Below are 15623 nucleotides of genomic sequence, written 5' to 3' on the forward strand. Positions count from 1 at the left end.
TTGTACAGCAGAAGTTTGGGGAAATTACGCCGTCCAAAACCGCGGCTCATTTCAGGACGTTTACAAAACACGTGCAGATTTTTAAAGGCCCCTGTGCATGGACATGTGGACATGCACAAAGCACGGTGGGCTTGGAGTGACACAATCATTTGAAATTCTGTTAATGTCAAGCAATTGACTGAGGCTTGTCAGATGGCTTCTTAACCGCTCCGGTTGGCTTTATGTACCATGTTTATTGCCTTCTACGAGAAAATGCTGCCACTGTGTACATGTATTCATTTTAATGCGCATTGCTTGCAAATACAACATTTAGGAACACTGTGTTTCCAATAATGTACAAGCACGAGTAGGGCTTTGAAATAATGTCGTGTTCACCAAATTCATTGGTGGGTTTTGATATTTTGGTTTGCCTTAGCAAGAATTAAGACACCTTTACTCATCACCAGCAGCACGCAGACACGTGTAAAGGACCTCAACATCTCAATTGCCGACACTGCTTTACGCAGAGGTCTGTCTCTGGTCCGGATTTCTAGAAATTTCCAAATTCTGTCTTGTGCGAGAGGGACTCTTAGACAGGCACGCGTAGCTTAATGGTACTCATCCAAATAATAACTAAGATGAATACATTTTGATTTAAAGCTTTCGTGACTGCAGGGATTCATATTCTTGGTTGTTTCGGTAAAGTCACGTAGAAGGGAAGGAATAACATAATAAAAATATAAAACAATACAATTCTCGCGACGTTTCGACTGCAACACAAGCAATCATCATCAGGTGTGATTTCACGTGTTTTGTAAACATCCTGAGAATTTTGTGTGAAATCACACCTGATGATGATTGCTTGTGTTGCAGTCGAAACGTCGTGATAATTTTATTGTTGATTATTTTTATTATTTTATTGTTTTCCTTCTACGTGACTTTACCGAAAGAACCAAGAATATAAAGATGAATAATTTACCAGCTTGTCTTTCTGCCGAGTTGTAGAGGCCAGTGCGGTAACATCCATCGTTGTCATTCACTTGCATGCTTCCACGTCTTTGCGCCCAGGCCTGTACACCACGACACTGACCAGCATGCTGAAATGTGATCAAAACAATCTCTACGGCTCGCAAAGGCACGAGGAGGCCCCTCATCCAGCAGTAGATTTGACTCGAGGTGTACATGCTACACGTGTCTTTCTGAAAGGGTTGCACAAGCTGGGCTTTTTGTTTAAAAGCCACCCACGATATTTAGTATTTTAAGCACTTTGTAATTCTAGCTTGTCACAGCTGCTCAGTCATCAAACGAAATCAGGGGAGGGGGTGCCCCAATGACCAACAGTTTTTAGCCGTCAAAATAAAACATGTTCTCCGATCGTCACGCCTGCTGTTTTGAGAACAGGTGTGCCTCCCTGTGTTGTGTGCACTGCCCGGCGACCGGATATTTGACTGACCGTCGTCTTGGATGCCATGTGCGTGAGCCACACCTGGAGCTGCCGTGCGTGGCGCACGAAGCGTCTGTGCGTGACGCATCTTTTTCCAGCCGTCTTCTCAGCTGTACCATGGCGTGCCAATCACGTGTTTGCGGAACAGAATGCAAAAGAGAACGAATGAATGTTTCGGAACGATTGAAATTCACGAAACGGAACAATAAATGGAAGTAAATGTATGTATCTTCTTGGTTCTTTCGGTAAAGTCACGTAGAAGGGAAATAATAAAAAAATAAAAATAAAACAAAATAAAGTCACGTAGAAGGGAAATAATAAAATAATAAAAATAAAACATAATAAAATAATCTAATAATATTATATCATTTTATTATGTTTTATTTTTATTATTTTATTATTTCCCTTCTACGTGACTTTACCGAAAGAACCAAGAAGATGAATCCCTGCAGTCACGAAAGCTTTACATCGAAATTTAAATGTATGTATATTTAAAAAAATTGTTTAAATTAAAACAAATGACATTATATTCTAAATTGTTATTTTGCTCCATTACTTTCTTTGTAACGCTACAAAATGTTTCAGAATCGATTCTGAACGTTCCGCTAAACATTGATTGACATCACTTGCTGCGCACATCATTGTATATCTTCTTGGTTATTTCGGTAAAGTCACGTAGAAGGGAAGTAATAAAATAATAAAAATAAAACATAATAAAATAATCTAATAAGATAATATCATTTTATTATGTTTTATTTTTATTATTTTATTATTTCCCTTCTACGTGACTTTATTATGTTTTATTTTTATTTTTTTTATTATTTCCCTTCTACGTGACTTTACCGAAAGAACTAAGAAGATACATACATTTACTTCCATTATTTATTATTTTATTACTTCCCTTCTACGTGACTTTACCGAAAGAACCAAGAAGATGAATCCCTGCAGTCACGAAAGCTTTAAATCGAAATCATTGTATATGTTCACCTTCGTCGTTACATCGTGTTAACATAATCCGTTTTTGGTATTTTTTTACGAGCGTCACGTCATTACGTCTTGAAGTGCAAGCAAATGTAGTCTAACGAGTGAACCCACAGATCGATAAACACAACGAACAATTACTGTACGACAAGGCCGTAGCCATGGATTGGGGGGGACCAAATCTTATAGGGGGTCTGGGGGTCTCCCCCCCCCCCCCAGAAAAAAAATAATAAAAAAATCTAAAGTTGCCTCCGAAACGTCGTGATTTTTGTTTTTATTTTATTTTATTTTCATTAATTTTGATGTTTTACCTACGTGACTTTACCGAAAAAACCTAAGAATTTGAAAACTAATTTTCTGCCTAAAATATTAAAAGTTTCTTTAACACATAGGATGGACTTTTTATTTTTTTAAATAATGTCTATTGTATTACATTGCTCTGTTTTTTCTTTTTTACCTTTTCTTGTTTCATTGTATGTAATGGCAGAGATTAGGGATTAATAAAGTACAACCATAACCACAATCATATAAACGGAAATCTATTTTATAGCAAGATATTGGGGGGGACATTTTGAGCCTATTTGTGTCCCCCCCCCAATATATAGGCTGGCCTGCTAACGATCCATCCTGGGTTTAACCATATATGTGTGTGTGCGTCTACGTCGATGTGTTTCGATGTGTGTGGGTCAATGTCTGTGTGTAAGTCCATGTGTGTGTCTGCCTTTTTCGCTCGAGCAACGCCGGGTACTTACCGCTAGTATATTATAATGACGGCCTTGCTGTACGAAAAAAACCATACAATACAATCCCGTATGACGAAATAAACATTCGGAATCTGTCTCTTTCTTCGTACAATAAAAAACAATAGGCATTGTTCGTGGCTAAGAGTAAATCTGGAGTCTTTTGTTGAATCGACGACGCAAGCTCTTTGGTGCAGCGCAACGGTCAGCCACACCAGCCCACACCGTCACGTCCCACAACATTTGAGTCACATTTAAAATTATTTTATTCTATATTGAATTATGCTTGTGCAACAACCATTGGCAGTCAATATCTCATGAATAAACAGAGTTCTGTGCAAAAAAATTAGGGCTGGATATTAAGGCCATTCAACGGACAAGTCCAGACGATATAAATGTTAATCATTTACTGAGCAAAATTACGCATCCGGCCGAAGTATTACACAGCCCACAAAGCAATTCTTATCCACCTAATAAAGTAACTCGGCCGTGTTACGGCTGCCTATAAAAGCCAAGGACACCCGTAACATACTGGCCGTCGAGTTTACGACTGACCCAGACGACTGCTTTGTGGAAGGGCAGAGAGGTTGGCTTCTGGTCTTGTGAGACCCGAAGCCATTCGATGTCAAGCCCCGGCTGCGACCATACGGGATCGTGGCACAGTCCACGTGGGCATCGTCTGCCAACTCGCAGCTCCTCCTCGAGACATGAGCCGCCCAGCGAGTCACGATGGCCGGTGCGTAACGCGCAGACACACGAACAATCCGCTCCGCCGTGAGTCGCTCTCTCTCTCTCGCTCTGTGCCCCAGGAGATTCTCTCCCTGCAGAGGTGAGAAGATGGCTGTGTCAAGGCTGTAATTACAATTTCTATTGGGGGGGGGGGGGTGCCGTGCGTGACAAGCCATATTGGGGGGGGATGTGTCCCCCCCCGATATTCAAATATGCTCAAAATGTTCCTCCAAATATATTGCTTTAAAAAATTGCTATGCTATGCAAATAAAAACAACAATTTGCTAAACCTTGGCCACAATATCTGGACTTGTCTTTATATAAATCAATGCATAGATTTCTGTTTATTTTTGAATATTTTAGGCAGGAAATGTAGATATTTTTTCTGGGTTGGGACCCCCAGACACCCTGGAAGATTTGGTCCCCCCCAATGTTGACTCCATGGCTACGGCCTTGGGCTGTGCCATCCGTGGCTGTTGAGCGCGCAGGCCGCGCTGGGCTACGGAGCTAAAGGGGCAGGTGGGGGGGGGTGTTAGATCGGGGTCCCAGGGTCAAGTCTCGCACCAGGGTTCGTGTCAACCACGCTACACCACAGGCTGTGAGCTTGGAGTTGTTTGCTGTTAATTGCCGCGACCTGACCAACGTATCACTTTGAAATGTGTGACTGTCACAGTGACCGTCCTTTGATGCGGGCGCGCGAAGAACGCACCATACCCACGTTTTTCTGCGTAAACCATTCATTGTATCAGCGGGCAAGGTAGATGCCGCGCCGCTCGACGGCACAGCTGGGTGGTGCCGTGCGTGACTCTCCGTGCCGTGCGAACGATCCCGTGGGCGAGCAGGAACAAGGGGCGGCCGGGGCTCCTGGCGGTGGCGCTTGCGGTGCGGGACGCGTCTCGGGGTCGCGTCGCCCTCTCGTCCGCACCGCCCTCGAACGCCGCGGCTCTGAGAGGCACGGGGAGGCCTCACCGTGCCGAGGTTGGTTCGCGACATCGCTAAACGCACAAATGTCAGGCGCCGGCAAAGACGTCGCGGGGACGATCACAATGACATCTCGCGCGCAGGACGCGTTGTTTCTTTTTGTTATCACGGTTGGATGGATCACTGTTTCATTGCTTTCATGGCTTTATTTGGGTGATTTCGAAAAGTGTATTGGTTTAGCCATGTTTGTTTGTTGTAGTACAGAGTTAGACTGATGGCCTTAATCTAAGTTGTCTTGTGGTTGTTGTTGGTTGTTTGACTTGCATCCCACTGGGATTTTTGCACACAGCGTTGGTGTACGGTGCTTTTTTTCTGCAATGTTTTGCTGTCTTTTCTTGGATTTCTGTTTGCACTTAGTCACATATTCACTTTTAGATGTTTTTTGTTCATGTTTTTGTTTTTTGTTTGTTGCGGTTGCACCCGATTCAAGAGCCGAATGGCTCACAGGGCTATACCTAATAAATGAACTTGAAACTTGAGATTAGTTGGCCACGGAATGTTTCCAGAGGATGGCTTCATTGCCCGCCGATGGCTTCATTCGGTGAGTTCATGTTGGTTCACCACCTGTGAGGACGCCCTTGCCGACTCATAGAACTCCATCCGAAGAGGCTCGTGTACGCAGAGACTCGAAGACCTCCACGAGAATGTTGGGGGGCTTCAGAACGGTCCACGACTGCCAGCTCGGTGTTTCTGCAGTCGTGGGGGGCCACCGTGGGGGGCTCTGCCCTTGTCACGTGCGGATCCTCTTTGCGTGTTGTGGTTGTTGTTTTCAAGGCAGTGGTGGTGTAAGGGGCCGTCCATAAATGACGTCACGCGATTTTGGACAATTTTTGACCCCCCCACCTCGTCACACGGCGTCATAAAATGTAAGACACCCCCCCTCAAATATGACGTCACAAAGCTCTGCCCCCACCCCCCCCCAAAACCATATTTCCATTTTGAAAATAAAACATGCTTCAAATCGCTTTAAACTATTGTCATTGTAGTGCGTATTTAATGTGGCGCTGCACTCTGATGTTGTAGGAGTGTTGTTATAGCAATTAGTGTTGTTATAACAATTCTATATTTATTTAAAGTTGCGCATTTTTACGTGATGTCACACCCCCCCTCGTCACACATCGTCACAAATGTCTGACCCCCCCCCCCCCTAGGTACGTGACGTCATTTATGGACGGCCCTTAAGCCGGCTCTGAATGGCACTGCCGCTCGCCTCAAATGTAAACGCGCGTTTGGGGAACGGCGTTTCGCGACCAATGTCATCCATAATTAAAAGTAGCTTAATTAGGCGACAGCCAGATAGATGTGTGGAGAAATCCTCCTACTCTTTGGTTTTTTCGGTAAAGTCACGTGGGTAAAAAATAAAATAAATGAAAACAACTAAATAAAATCACGACGTCGTACTCAGATTGTAAATATTGTGGATTTGCTCTCCAACACACCGGTGTGCTGTACCAGTAACGAATTGTCGTGTTCTGTTTACGTGACAAACCTTACTGATCGGTTGTGGTGTGACTGGGCTCTCTGCTTGGGATGTTTGGTCAGTGTTGAAGATTATTATTGTTACACGATTTTATTTAACTCACTCTGTCTGTTGTCGTTGTTGTCGTATCCTCAAATCTTGTAACTCAATTTTAACCCAATTCCCAGTATTGTCATCAGTATGACTTATGTCATACTGATGACAATACTATATTCTATCATTAAAAATAAAACAAATAATCTTTTAACCATCTTTTGTTATATGTTATGTTTCGGCTTGGGTCTAATTGTCCACGCTCAACTGACGTTGGCTGTAATTGGCCACGGCCCCTTACGTTATGGCAAGCTTCGGGGCCACTTCCTGGAGTCGTGGAGTTCTTCCATTACTCGTACGGTACATTTCATTAAAGCGTTATTTTAAAAAAAGTATTCTTAAATATTACTTATTTAAATCTAAACTCGCGATCTCGTCCCAAACTTGCCAGCGATCGCAATCCTTGTTCGTAGCAAACACGCTTCCCTCCCCAAGGCTTAAAAACCCATCCCGGTCGTAAGCTGTTCATTGCTGTTCACCCCAACAGTGTGCAGTTCATGGGTAACACCCACCGTTAGTGCATTGACAGGTCACGTTGGGTGGGGTGAAATAGAGAGGAACTCCCACCTCCTCCAAGACTTCTGGCCAGCGTGGAAGAGTAGGCCAAAGATACCCTGTTTAACACGTAGCCTTTCGCGACCAATATTATTCACAATCAAGTTTTTTTGGGGTTTAGATCGCGTTATTTATAAACCGTTCTGGCGAATTGCCCGATGATGCTGGAAGCAATTAGCAGCGAAACGTCGTGCTACTCAAAAATTGTAAATGTTGTGATTTCACGCTTCAACATACCGGTGGGCTAAAGCAGTGAACTATTTGTCTTTTGTCAACGTGACACTTTATTACTGATTGGCCGTGTCGGGTGGTGGAGGATTACGACACATTTATAAATAACGCGATCTAAACCCAAAAAAACGTTGATTATGAGCAAAGAAACCCTTATTGGGGTGACTTTCTGGAGCTCCATCTAGCCGGTGCCCTTCCGCCAGCAGTGCCGTATGTGCGAGCAATTGCAGGGCTGCACCCTCCTGTGCAGTATACAGCCTGTTCTCCTATAATGTGCTATCTGCGTTCCTGAAGAACACTGCGTTACGGAAAAATCGCGTTATAATAAATCACGTATCATATGGGGTAAAGCACAGTCCGCGATAACACGGACTGCGCAAAGACTAAGGCATGTGGGTAGCATCGAGAAGCATCCAGCAGCATCCCAATGCCGTGTGCGATGCTACGCTGAGGCGGACGCACGACCGCTTATTCCGACTCGCGCAGCGTAGTTCCATTTGCTCGATCGCGTTATATCCAATTCGCATCCGCGTTACTAAAAAATAAAGTGTTCCCGACAACGTTCATCGCGTTGTATCCAATCTGCGTTATGAAAACACGCGGCGTTCTAAGAGAACAGAACGTACACTGATATTTAATATTCTTAGGTTTTTTCGGTAAAGTCACGTAGGTAAAAAATTATAATTAATTAAAGTAAAATAAAAATAAAATAAAAAAATTACGACGTTTCGGAGGCAACACAAGCTTCCGTCTTCAGGTGGAACCGTCACAGCACGATTGCTGTATAAAGTGAGAGAGATTCCAAGAAAACAGTATTTCTCTCACTTGATACAGCTATCGTGCTGTGACGGTTCCACCTGAAGACGGAAGCTTCTGTTGCCTCCGAAACGTCGTGATTTTTATTTTTATTTTACTTTTATTAATTTTTATTTTTTACCTAAGTGACTTTACCGAAAAAACCTAAGAATATGAATCCTTGCAGTCACGAAAGCTTCAAATCTAGAAGTACACTGATATTGTCATTGTCGTCTCCTCCGTGGGGCAGCGCGCTGCGTGGAGACCCACGCTGCACCACAAGAGGAGCCCGCTGTTAGCGCTGCACGTGCGCCGCGCGGTGCCCTGGAGGCCCTCCCGTCTGCCCGCCGGCCGTCTGCACGCCGCGCGGGGCACGGCGACCCCGCCGCACGGGGACGACCGCTCGCTCGACCGGACCGGTGAGAGGCTCACCGGCCGCGGCACCACGTGTCTGGCCCCGCGTCCGGCACTTTAAGCCGCCACAATTGACGAACACGGCGCACGGACACCGACGCACGATGCGCTCCGCGCTCCTTTCTCCAATGTCAGCCTGAAAGGTTTCACTGCCGCGCTATTATTAGTTCAAACAATTATTAGATTTTTTCCCAATTACAAGTTCAATTATCGGTGGCACGATACGAGACGAAGGCATTCAAGTCTCACAGAAAGCAATGTAATATTGCTTTTTTAGAGACCGATCTGTGGAATATGACAATGCAGAACTACTTCTGAGATACATTCAGTTGCCTCTTAGTTACACTGATTTGTCATGGGATTTTTTTTGGAGCAGCTATTAGTAACCGACTTATAGAAGATGGACTTCTTACACGGGATAATTTGGTTCAACCTGTCGGACCCGTCCAGCAGGGCGCAGGGCGTCGCGATAAAGGCCGAGTGAACGTCACGGTGTGGAGCTCCTCTCATCAGATGCCACCCGGCTATACATAGCGTGGTGGAGTGGCGGTGCAGTGTATAGGGCATTGTGCTATGAACCCCGTGTACCCGAGTTCAATCCTTGTTAACGAGAATGGGCGGTGCAATGCGCTCTGAACCCCGTGGACCTGAGTTCAACCCCTGGTAACGAGCATTGCGATATGAACCCCGTGATCCCACTAGGTAGAACCTATTAATTATCATTGGTGAGAGACAATGATAATATAATAGATCCCGGGCAAGAGTAGCACGGTGAAGTACGGTCAAACAGCCCGCAGCACGAACACGGCGTGGGAAGGCCTTCGTCCAGCAGTGGATTGACCTCGAGTCGAAAATTCTGATTCTTATTGTCGTGTTGTGGATTCAGGAGATGTCGGAGACGGTTCTTGGAGGCAACACTCTTAATTAAACCACCTCGCTCGGCAGTACAGTCCCAGAACACTCAGGGTTACTGTCCTACTGTACCACTGTCTGGGGAGGTACTGCCTCCGGGCTAACGTGCCCTAACACAAAACGACACTCAGGCTCCTCCGGCTACGGGTGCCTAGGGGGAGGCGATTCTAACTCGCCCTAGCCAGGGTGCGACGTCGGGCCAGGGGTCCCCAGGGTCTCACCACTGAGCCGCACAGAGTCCCGGCCCTGCTAAGGAGAGCGGGGCTAGGGGTCTCAGGGTCCTATCTAGCTGGTATTGGGCTTCGGTCTTCAACTGGTCCCGATCGGCTGGGGAGGTGCCCTTTAATGTCCCTTGCCCATCGAGCGGTGGGGTTGCGTGGGATCCCAGATCCCCCGCACCCCCCCCCCTCCCCCGTTGGTAGCGCCGAGGGGCTTAGCTGTCTGGGATCCTGAGCCCCCAGAAGCCCCTCCCCTCTTAGGCTGGTACTGCAGCCCCTCCCCTGGTGGTACGAGGTACCCCCTGCAGATGGGCCCCGTCTACCACTGCCGGTAAGTGCGGCCGATCTACGGCACTACATTATTCAGTCCCTCCAGAAAAACGCGATTATGCGATCGCATGATTCCACGCAAAATCAGCCAAAGTCCGCATATTTATGCGGGGGGCGCGTTTTTTCAAATACGCCGCACTTTCGCCGCATAAATTGCAGATTTCCGCGCGCAAAATATGCGGGCTTGCATGATTTCATAATCCCCGCATTTTCGTTGCAAAAAGTCACATATATCTTAGCAGAAAGTTGAAAAATGTTGCGTTTACTTCACACAAGCGCAGCCATTTCCCCTGTTGCCATGGGAACGTCATGAAGTAACGTCACTCATTACGCGACATCATTGAAAAGCTGCAAACCCCGCGATGCCAATGAAACCATGATGAAGCCCGCAAATCTTTCTCATTTGCCAACAAACATAAGCGCAAAAGACCGCGCAAAGCAGTTGTAAGATTGCACTTTTTTGTTAGTAGTATGTAAATTTACATTACTGTAAGACTGTACTGTTACTGTATTGCTTACGTTACTGTGCACTGAAAACACTTATTTTAACAGAAGATGTCTGTTTTGTATAGCTACCTCTGTAAAACAGGAAGCACACATTTAATTTTTTAATATTTTATTTATTCATTTTTACAGAAGTTGTAGCATATTCATTTTGTAAAGCTACAGAACTTGTTCGGCTCAATGTTTTGTAAGTTTGAGCCATCTGTTTGTTAAGGTCTGAAATAAAACAAGATGAGAACTTAAATATTCCCAGCACTTTCTGTGATGTAGTATGCTTGCTTATCATAGGAAGTAATAAGAAATGACTGTTTACATTAAAGTAGTAGCCTAGTGAATAGGGTGTTGGGGGAATCACTTTTTTTTCTCTTTTTCATCAAACCGCAGTTTTTGCAAGTTCCCGCAGTTTTTGCAAGTTCCCGCAATTTTTGCAAGTTCCCACAATTTAATCGCATAAAATTGCATAAATATCCCGCATATTCCATCGCATTTTTTAAGAAAACGTGCCGCATAATCAACGATTTTTGCCCGCAACAATCACCAAAAAACTCCGCGTTTTTCTGGAGGGACTGATTATTACGACTTTAAAGACTACGAAGGCTCTGCCTTGGCTGTGGGTGTCGCACGCCGTGACAGACCACATGCAGCGAAGGGGACGCGGTCACAGCGGTGGCGGCGGCCACGGCGGTAGCGACGGCACGGCGTGGGACGGCGCGGTGGCCTGGAGCCCCGATGAGGAGGTCGGCGAGGAGGTGGAGCGGGAGCTGCTGGAGCTGCTGGTACCTCAGCTGGAGCCGTACAGCCGCCAGCGCCTGCGCTGCCTCGCGTGGGCTCTGCAGCGGCACGCGGAGGCCCGCGACGGCGTCCTCACCAGCGACGTGCTCACGTCAGCCTCGCCGCTGCCCCGTGGCACACACGGTCCACTACACAGAGCTCACTACACAGGGCTCACTACACATAGAGATCACTACAGAGGGCTCACTACACAGGGCTTACTACACACCAAGCTCACTACACAGGGTTCACTATACATAGAGACCACTCCACAGGGCTCACTACGCAGGGCTTACTACACACCAAGCTCACTACACACATGCACGCACCGCGCTTTTGCCAGTCCACTGTTTGATGAGCGCCTCTGGGGGTGATTGGGGCACAACGCTCAGGGCGGGTGGGCAAAGGCAGGGAGCATAGACGTTGGGAGCATAGAAGTACAGTACAATAATGGATATCGCTCACTGCCACCTTCTTTTCATAAACATAGCCCCGCAGCGGCCCACAACACGCACGGTGGCCACCCGTAGGCCCACAACACGCACGGTGGCCACCCATAGGCCCACAACACGCATGGTGGCCACCCATAGGCCCACAACACGCACGGTGGCCACCCGTAGGCCCACAACACGCACGGTGGCCACCCGTAGGCCCACAACACGCACGGTGGCCACCCGTAGGCCCACAACACGCACGGTGGCCACCCGTAGGCCCACAACACGCACGGTGGCCACCCGTAGGCCCACAACACGCACGGTGGTCACCCATAGACCCACAACACGCACGGTGGCCACCCATAGGCCCACAACACGCACGGTGGCCACCCATAGGCCCACAACACGCACGGTGGCCACCCATAGGCCCACAACACGCACGGTGGCCACCCATAGGCCCACAACACGCACGGTGGCCACCCATAGGCGCACAACACGCACGGTGACTTCGGGGAGAGAGACACCGCAGACTCCAAATATACAGCAGCAGGCATCAGGGTCGCGATCGAACCCACGACCTCCTGTGTACCGGGCGAGGTAGTTAACATCTCGCCAACCGCATCAGAAAATCCTCACAGAGATCACTGCACACACACGGTGCAGTGTCGGATTATCCTAGTAGCCAAGTAGCTACAAATGCTACGGACGCCGCACTTTCAAGGGCTCCGCGCTAAATGCTTTCAAGCTATCAATTCCGGTTCAGTGATTCTGCACTTGCTCAATTACTATAGTACTCCACCGCCTTCAACTTTTATGAACGACTTGGTGTTTAAGGTTAGCGAGTTGTATTATCTGGCTGTATAGCAAATGAAAAAATACAATTACTTTACTGTGCAAGTTAAACATTTGTGCTTTAATATTTGTGTTTTTTATTTATTTAGGCCCCGATTTAAAGCTTTCGTGACTGCAGGGATTCATCTTCTTGGTTTTTTCGGTAAAGTCACGTAGAATGGAAATAATAAAATAAAAAAATAAAACATAATAAAAGAATATTATGTTTTCTTTTTATTATTTCTATTCTACGTGACTTTACCGAAAGAACCAAGAAGATATTTAGGCCCCCTTTGTAACATACGCTACAGGCCCCGCACTAGCTTAACCTGGCACTGGCACGGTGGTGTTCCATCTCCCGTCTCGTGTTCCCCCCCCCCACCTCCTCCTACACCCCCCCCCCCCCCTCCAGGTCGTGTCTGCAGGAGTGCCAGCTCGCTCTGTCCGAGCGAGCGGTGCGCATGCTGGCCGAGAGATTCAGGTAACGAGCTCGGAGGACAGGGTGGCCCCTGCTTCGCCATCCACGATCCTTCCCCCCTCCCACGATGCACCGCGCCACGCCGGCTGCCAACATCGCAGGGGCAATCCACTTGTAAAGGTTGCCCACTGACTCCGAAATGACGCCTCCTCGTGCCGTCTCCGTCTTTTCAACGGGTGATTGAATCTAGGCCGTAGCCATGGAGTCAACATTGGGGGGGACCAAATCTTCCAGGGGGTCTGGGGGTCCCAACCCAGAAGAATATCTAAATTTGAAACTCATTTCCTGCCTGAAATATAAAAAGTCACTAACACGTGGGATGGACTTTTTATTTATTTTTTAACAATAATGTCTAATCGTGTTTTGCATTACATTGCTCTGTTTTTACTTTTTTACCATTTATTGTTTCATTGTATGTCATGGTAGAGATTGAGGATTAATAAAGAACAACCATAATCACAATCATGTAAACAGAAATCTATGCATTGATTTATATGAAGACAAGTCCAGATATTGTGGCCAAGGTTTAGCAAATTGTTGTTTTTATTTACATAGCATAGCAATACATTTTTATAGCAATATATTGAGGGGGGGATATTTTGAGCATATTTGAATATTGGAGGGGGGGGGGAAGTGTCCCCCCCCCCAATTTATATTATAATTACGGCCTTGGATTGAATTACCCGATTGTGAAAGCAATTTGTTCCGTGCAAGAGCGAGCGAGCGAGCGAGGAGGAGGAGGAGCGGCTGTTAAAAAATAAAATCACTTTTTAATTCACTGCAGCCGGATTTGAAAGACAACGGTGTTTGGCTCCATCATTAAGGGGTCGTTCATAAATGACGTCACGCACCTAGGGGGGGGGGGGTCAGACATTTGTGACGATGTGTGACGAGAGGGGGGGTTGAGAAATGTGACGTCACATCAAAATGCGCAACTTTAAATAATTATAGACAACACGTTCTACTTAATTAAATAGACGTTTTAATAAATGTTTTCTCCTACAACATCAGAGTGCAGCGCCACATTGAATACGCACTACGATGACAATAGTTTAAAGCGATTTGAAGCATGTTTTATTTTTTGGGGGGGGGCAGAGCTTTGTGACGTCATATTTGAGGGGGGGGGGTCTGACTTTTTGTGACGCCGTGTGACGATGGAGAGAGGGGGGTCAAAAATCGTCCAAAATCGCGTGACGTCATTTATGGACGGCCCCTAATTCCTTATTATTGTCGTGGGCTCTCTATAAATGGACCACCTCGTGTGTTATGACGTCGCACGGGAAATACAGCATTAGTATCCGTGTGTAACACAGGTACATGTATAACCAGGGGCGGTTTCTTCATTAGGGCGATTGGGCGACGCACCACCAATGTCATTCAACCACAGAGTCACGCTAGCCGTCACTGTGCCTCTGGATATAGTCCAATCAGCGTCATGTCACGTTCTGTGGAGTACCGCCTCTTTTTGGGCGATTTCACTCCGGCTGAGAATCGCCCCGAGTGGCCCCATAGACTTACATTCAAAGATGTTTTTTTTCGAACGGGGGCGCTGCAATGCATTCTCTATGGCTTCCGGGAGGGCTCGCCCTAACGTGCTTACGTCATCATACGTGCTTACGTTATCATACGTAAGCACGTTTCATCCAACAATATAATTTTTTCGCCATCTAGTGGAATCTTTAATAAAAGAAACTTGAGTGGTTTGTTTTAATAGTGAGTATAGAAACAAACAAGATGTATTGTAAGAGTCACTTTATTTTTCATTAATATTAAAGAAGTGAAGTTGCCTTTACATGCTTAAGCTGTTAATTTATCCATTGCATGGGTGGACCTTATCCTTATCAATCATCCAGACATTTGCTCCCCCTGAGAGATTTTGCAGGAGCCGCCACTGTGTATAACACACACGCGTACATGTGTAGTACACAGGTACGCGTGTGTAACTGCTGGATGAGGAACCTCTCATCGCCTTGCGAGTTGTGGGGGTGGGTGACCATACTTCACCACGCTGGGCGGTGCTAGTTTGGTGAAAGCGTGGAGCGTGTGAGTGATGTGCAACAATGGATTTCCCTGCACTCGCCTCTGCTGTGCACAACGTATCAACACACACGTTGTGTGTGTGGGAGCTAGGCCTCGGCAAGGTAAGGTAATTGACCCTTTTTACCGGGTAAAAGGGTAAAGGTGTCGACATGCCAAGGGGTAAGGTAAAGGGTACAGGGTAAAGGTAGCGTGAAGAATTACCCGGTAGGGTAAAGGTAGCGCGAAGTATTACCCGGTAAATATGGTACTTTGTTTACCACTAAAAGCTCCGTGGCGCAGTCCGTGGCCTCCATTTCATAAGTAATATTAAAACAAACTTTCTTAAAAACACGCTTTTATTAAATGTACTCGTAATGGCAGAACTCCATGACTCCATGAAATGGCACCGAAGCTTGCCATAACGTAAGGGGCCGTGGCCAATTACAGCCAACGTCAGTTGAGCGTGGACAATTAGACCCAAGCCGAAACATAACATGTAAAAAATGATTTTAGGATAGAATATAATGTTGTCATCAGTATGACATAAGTATACCAAGTTTGCAGTCGATACATTAGGAAGTGGGTAGAAATTTAGTTACAAGATATGAGGATACAATGACGACAACAATGACAACAACAACAAGCATGTAAAATTGGAATCATCGAGAGTATTCTATATGAATAAAGCGCTCTACTTTGTAGCA

The 15623-nt window shown here is 46.4% G+C and overlaps 1 protein-coding gene across 1 annotated transcript in view; it reads left to right on the top strand.

Annotated features, from left to right (window-relative positions):
• Positions 1–4413: 4413 nt before the first annotated feature.
• The window catches only part of LOC144945949 (uncharacterized), a 36233-nt gene continuing 25023 nt past the window's right edge, over positions 4414–15623 (top strand). The window contains exons 1-5 of the mRNA XM_078874618.1: positions 4414–4441; positions 4716–4851; positions 8259–8427; positions 11020–11269; positions 12835–12903. Coding sequence (XP_078730744.1) covers positions 11025–11269; positions 12835–12903 — 314 coding nt within the window. The 5' untranslated portion in view covers positions 4414–4441; positions 4716–4851; positions 8259–8427; positions 11020–11024. The remainder of the gene's footprint in view (positions 4442–4715; positions 4852–8258; positions 8428–11019; positions 11270–12834; positions 12904–15623) is intronic.

Source organism: Lampetra fluviatilis, chromosome 39, assembly GCF_964198595.1.
Source record: "Lampetra fluviatilis chromosome 39, kcLamFluv1.1, whole genome shotgun sequence".
Taxonomy (NCBI): domain Eukaryota; kingdom Metazoa; phylum Chordata; class Hyperoartia; order Petromyzontiformes; family Petromyzontidae; genus Lampetra; species Lampetra fluviatilis.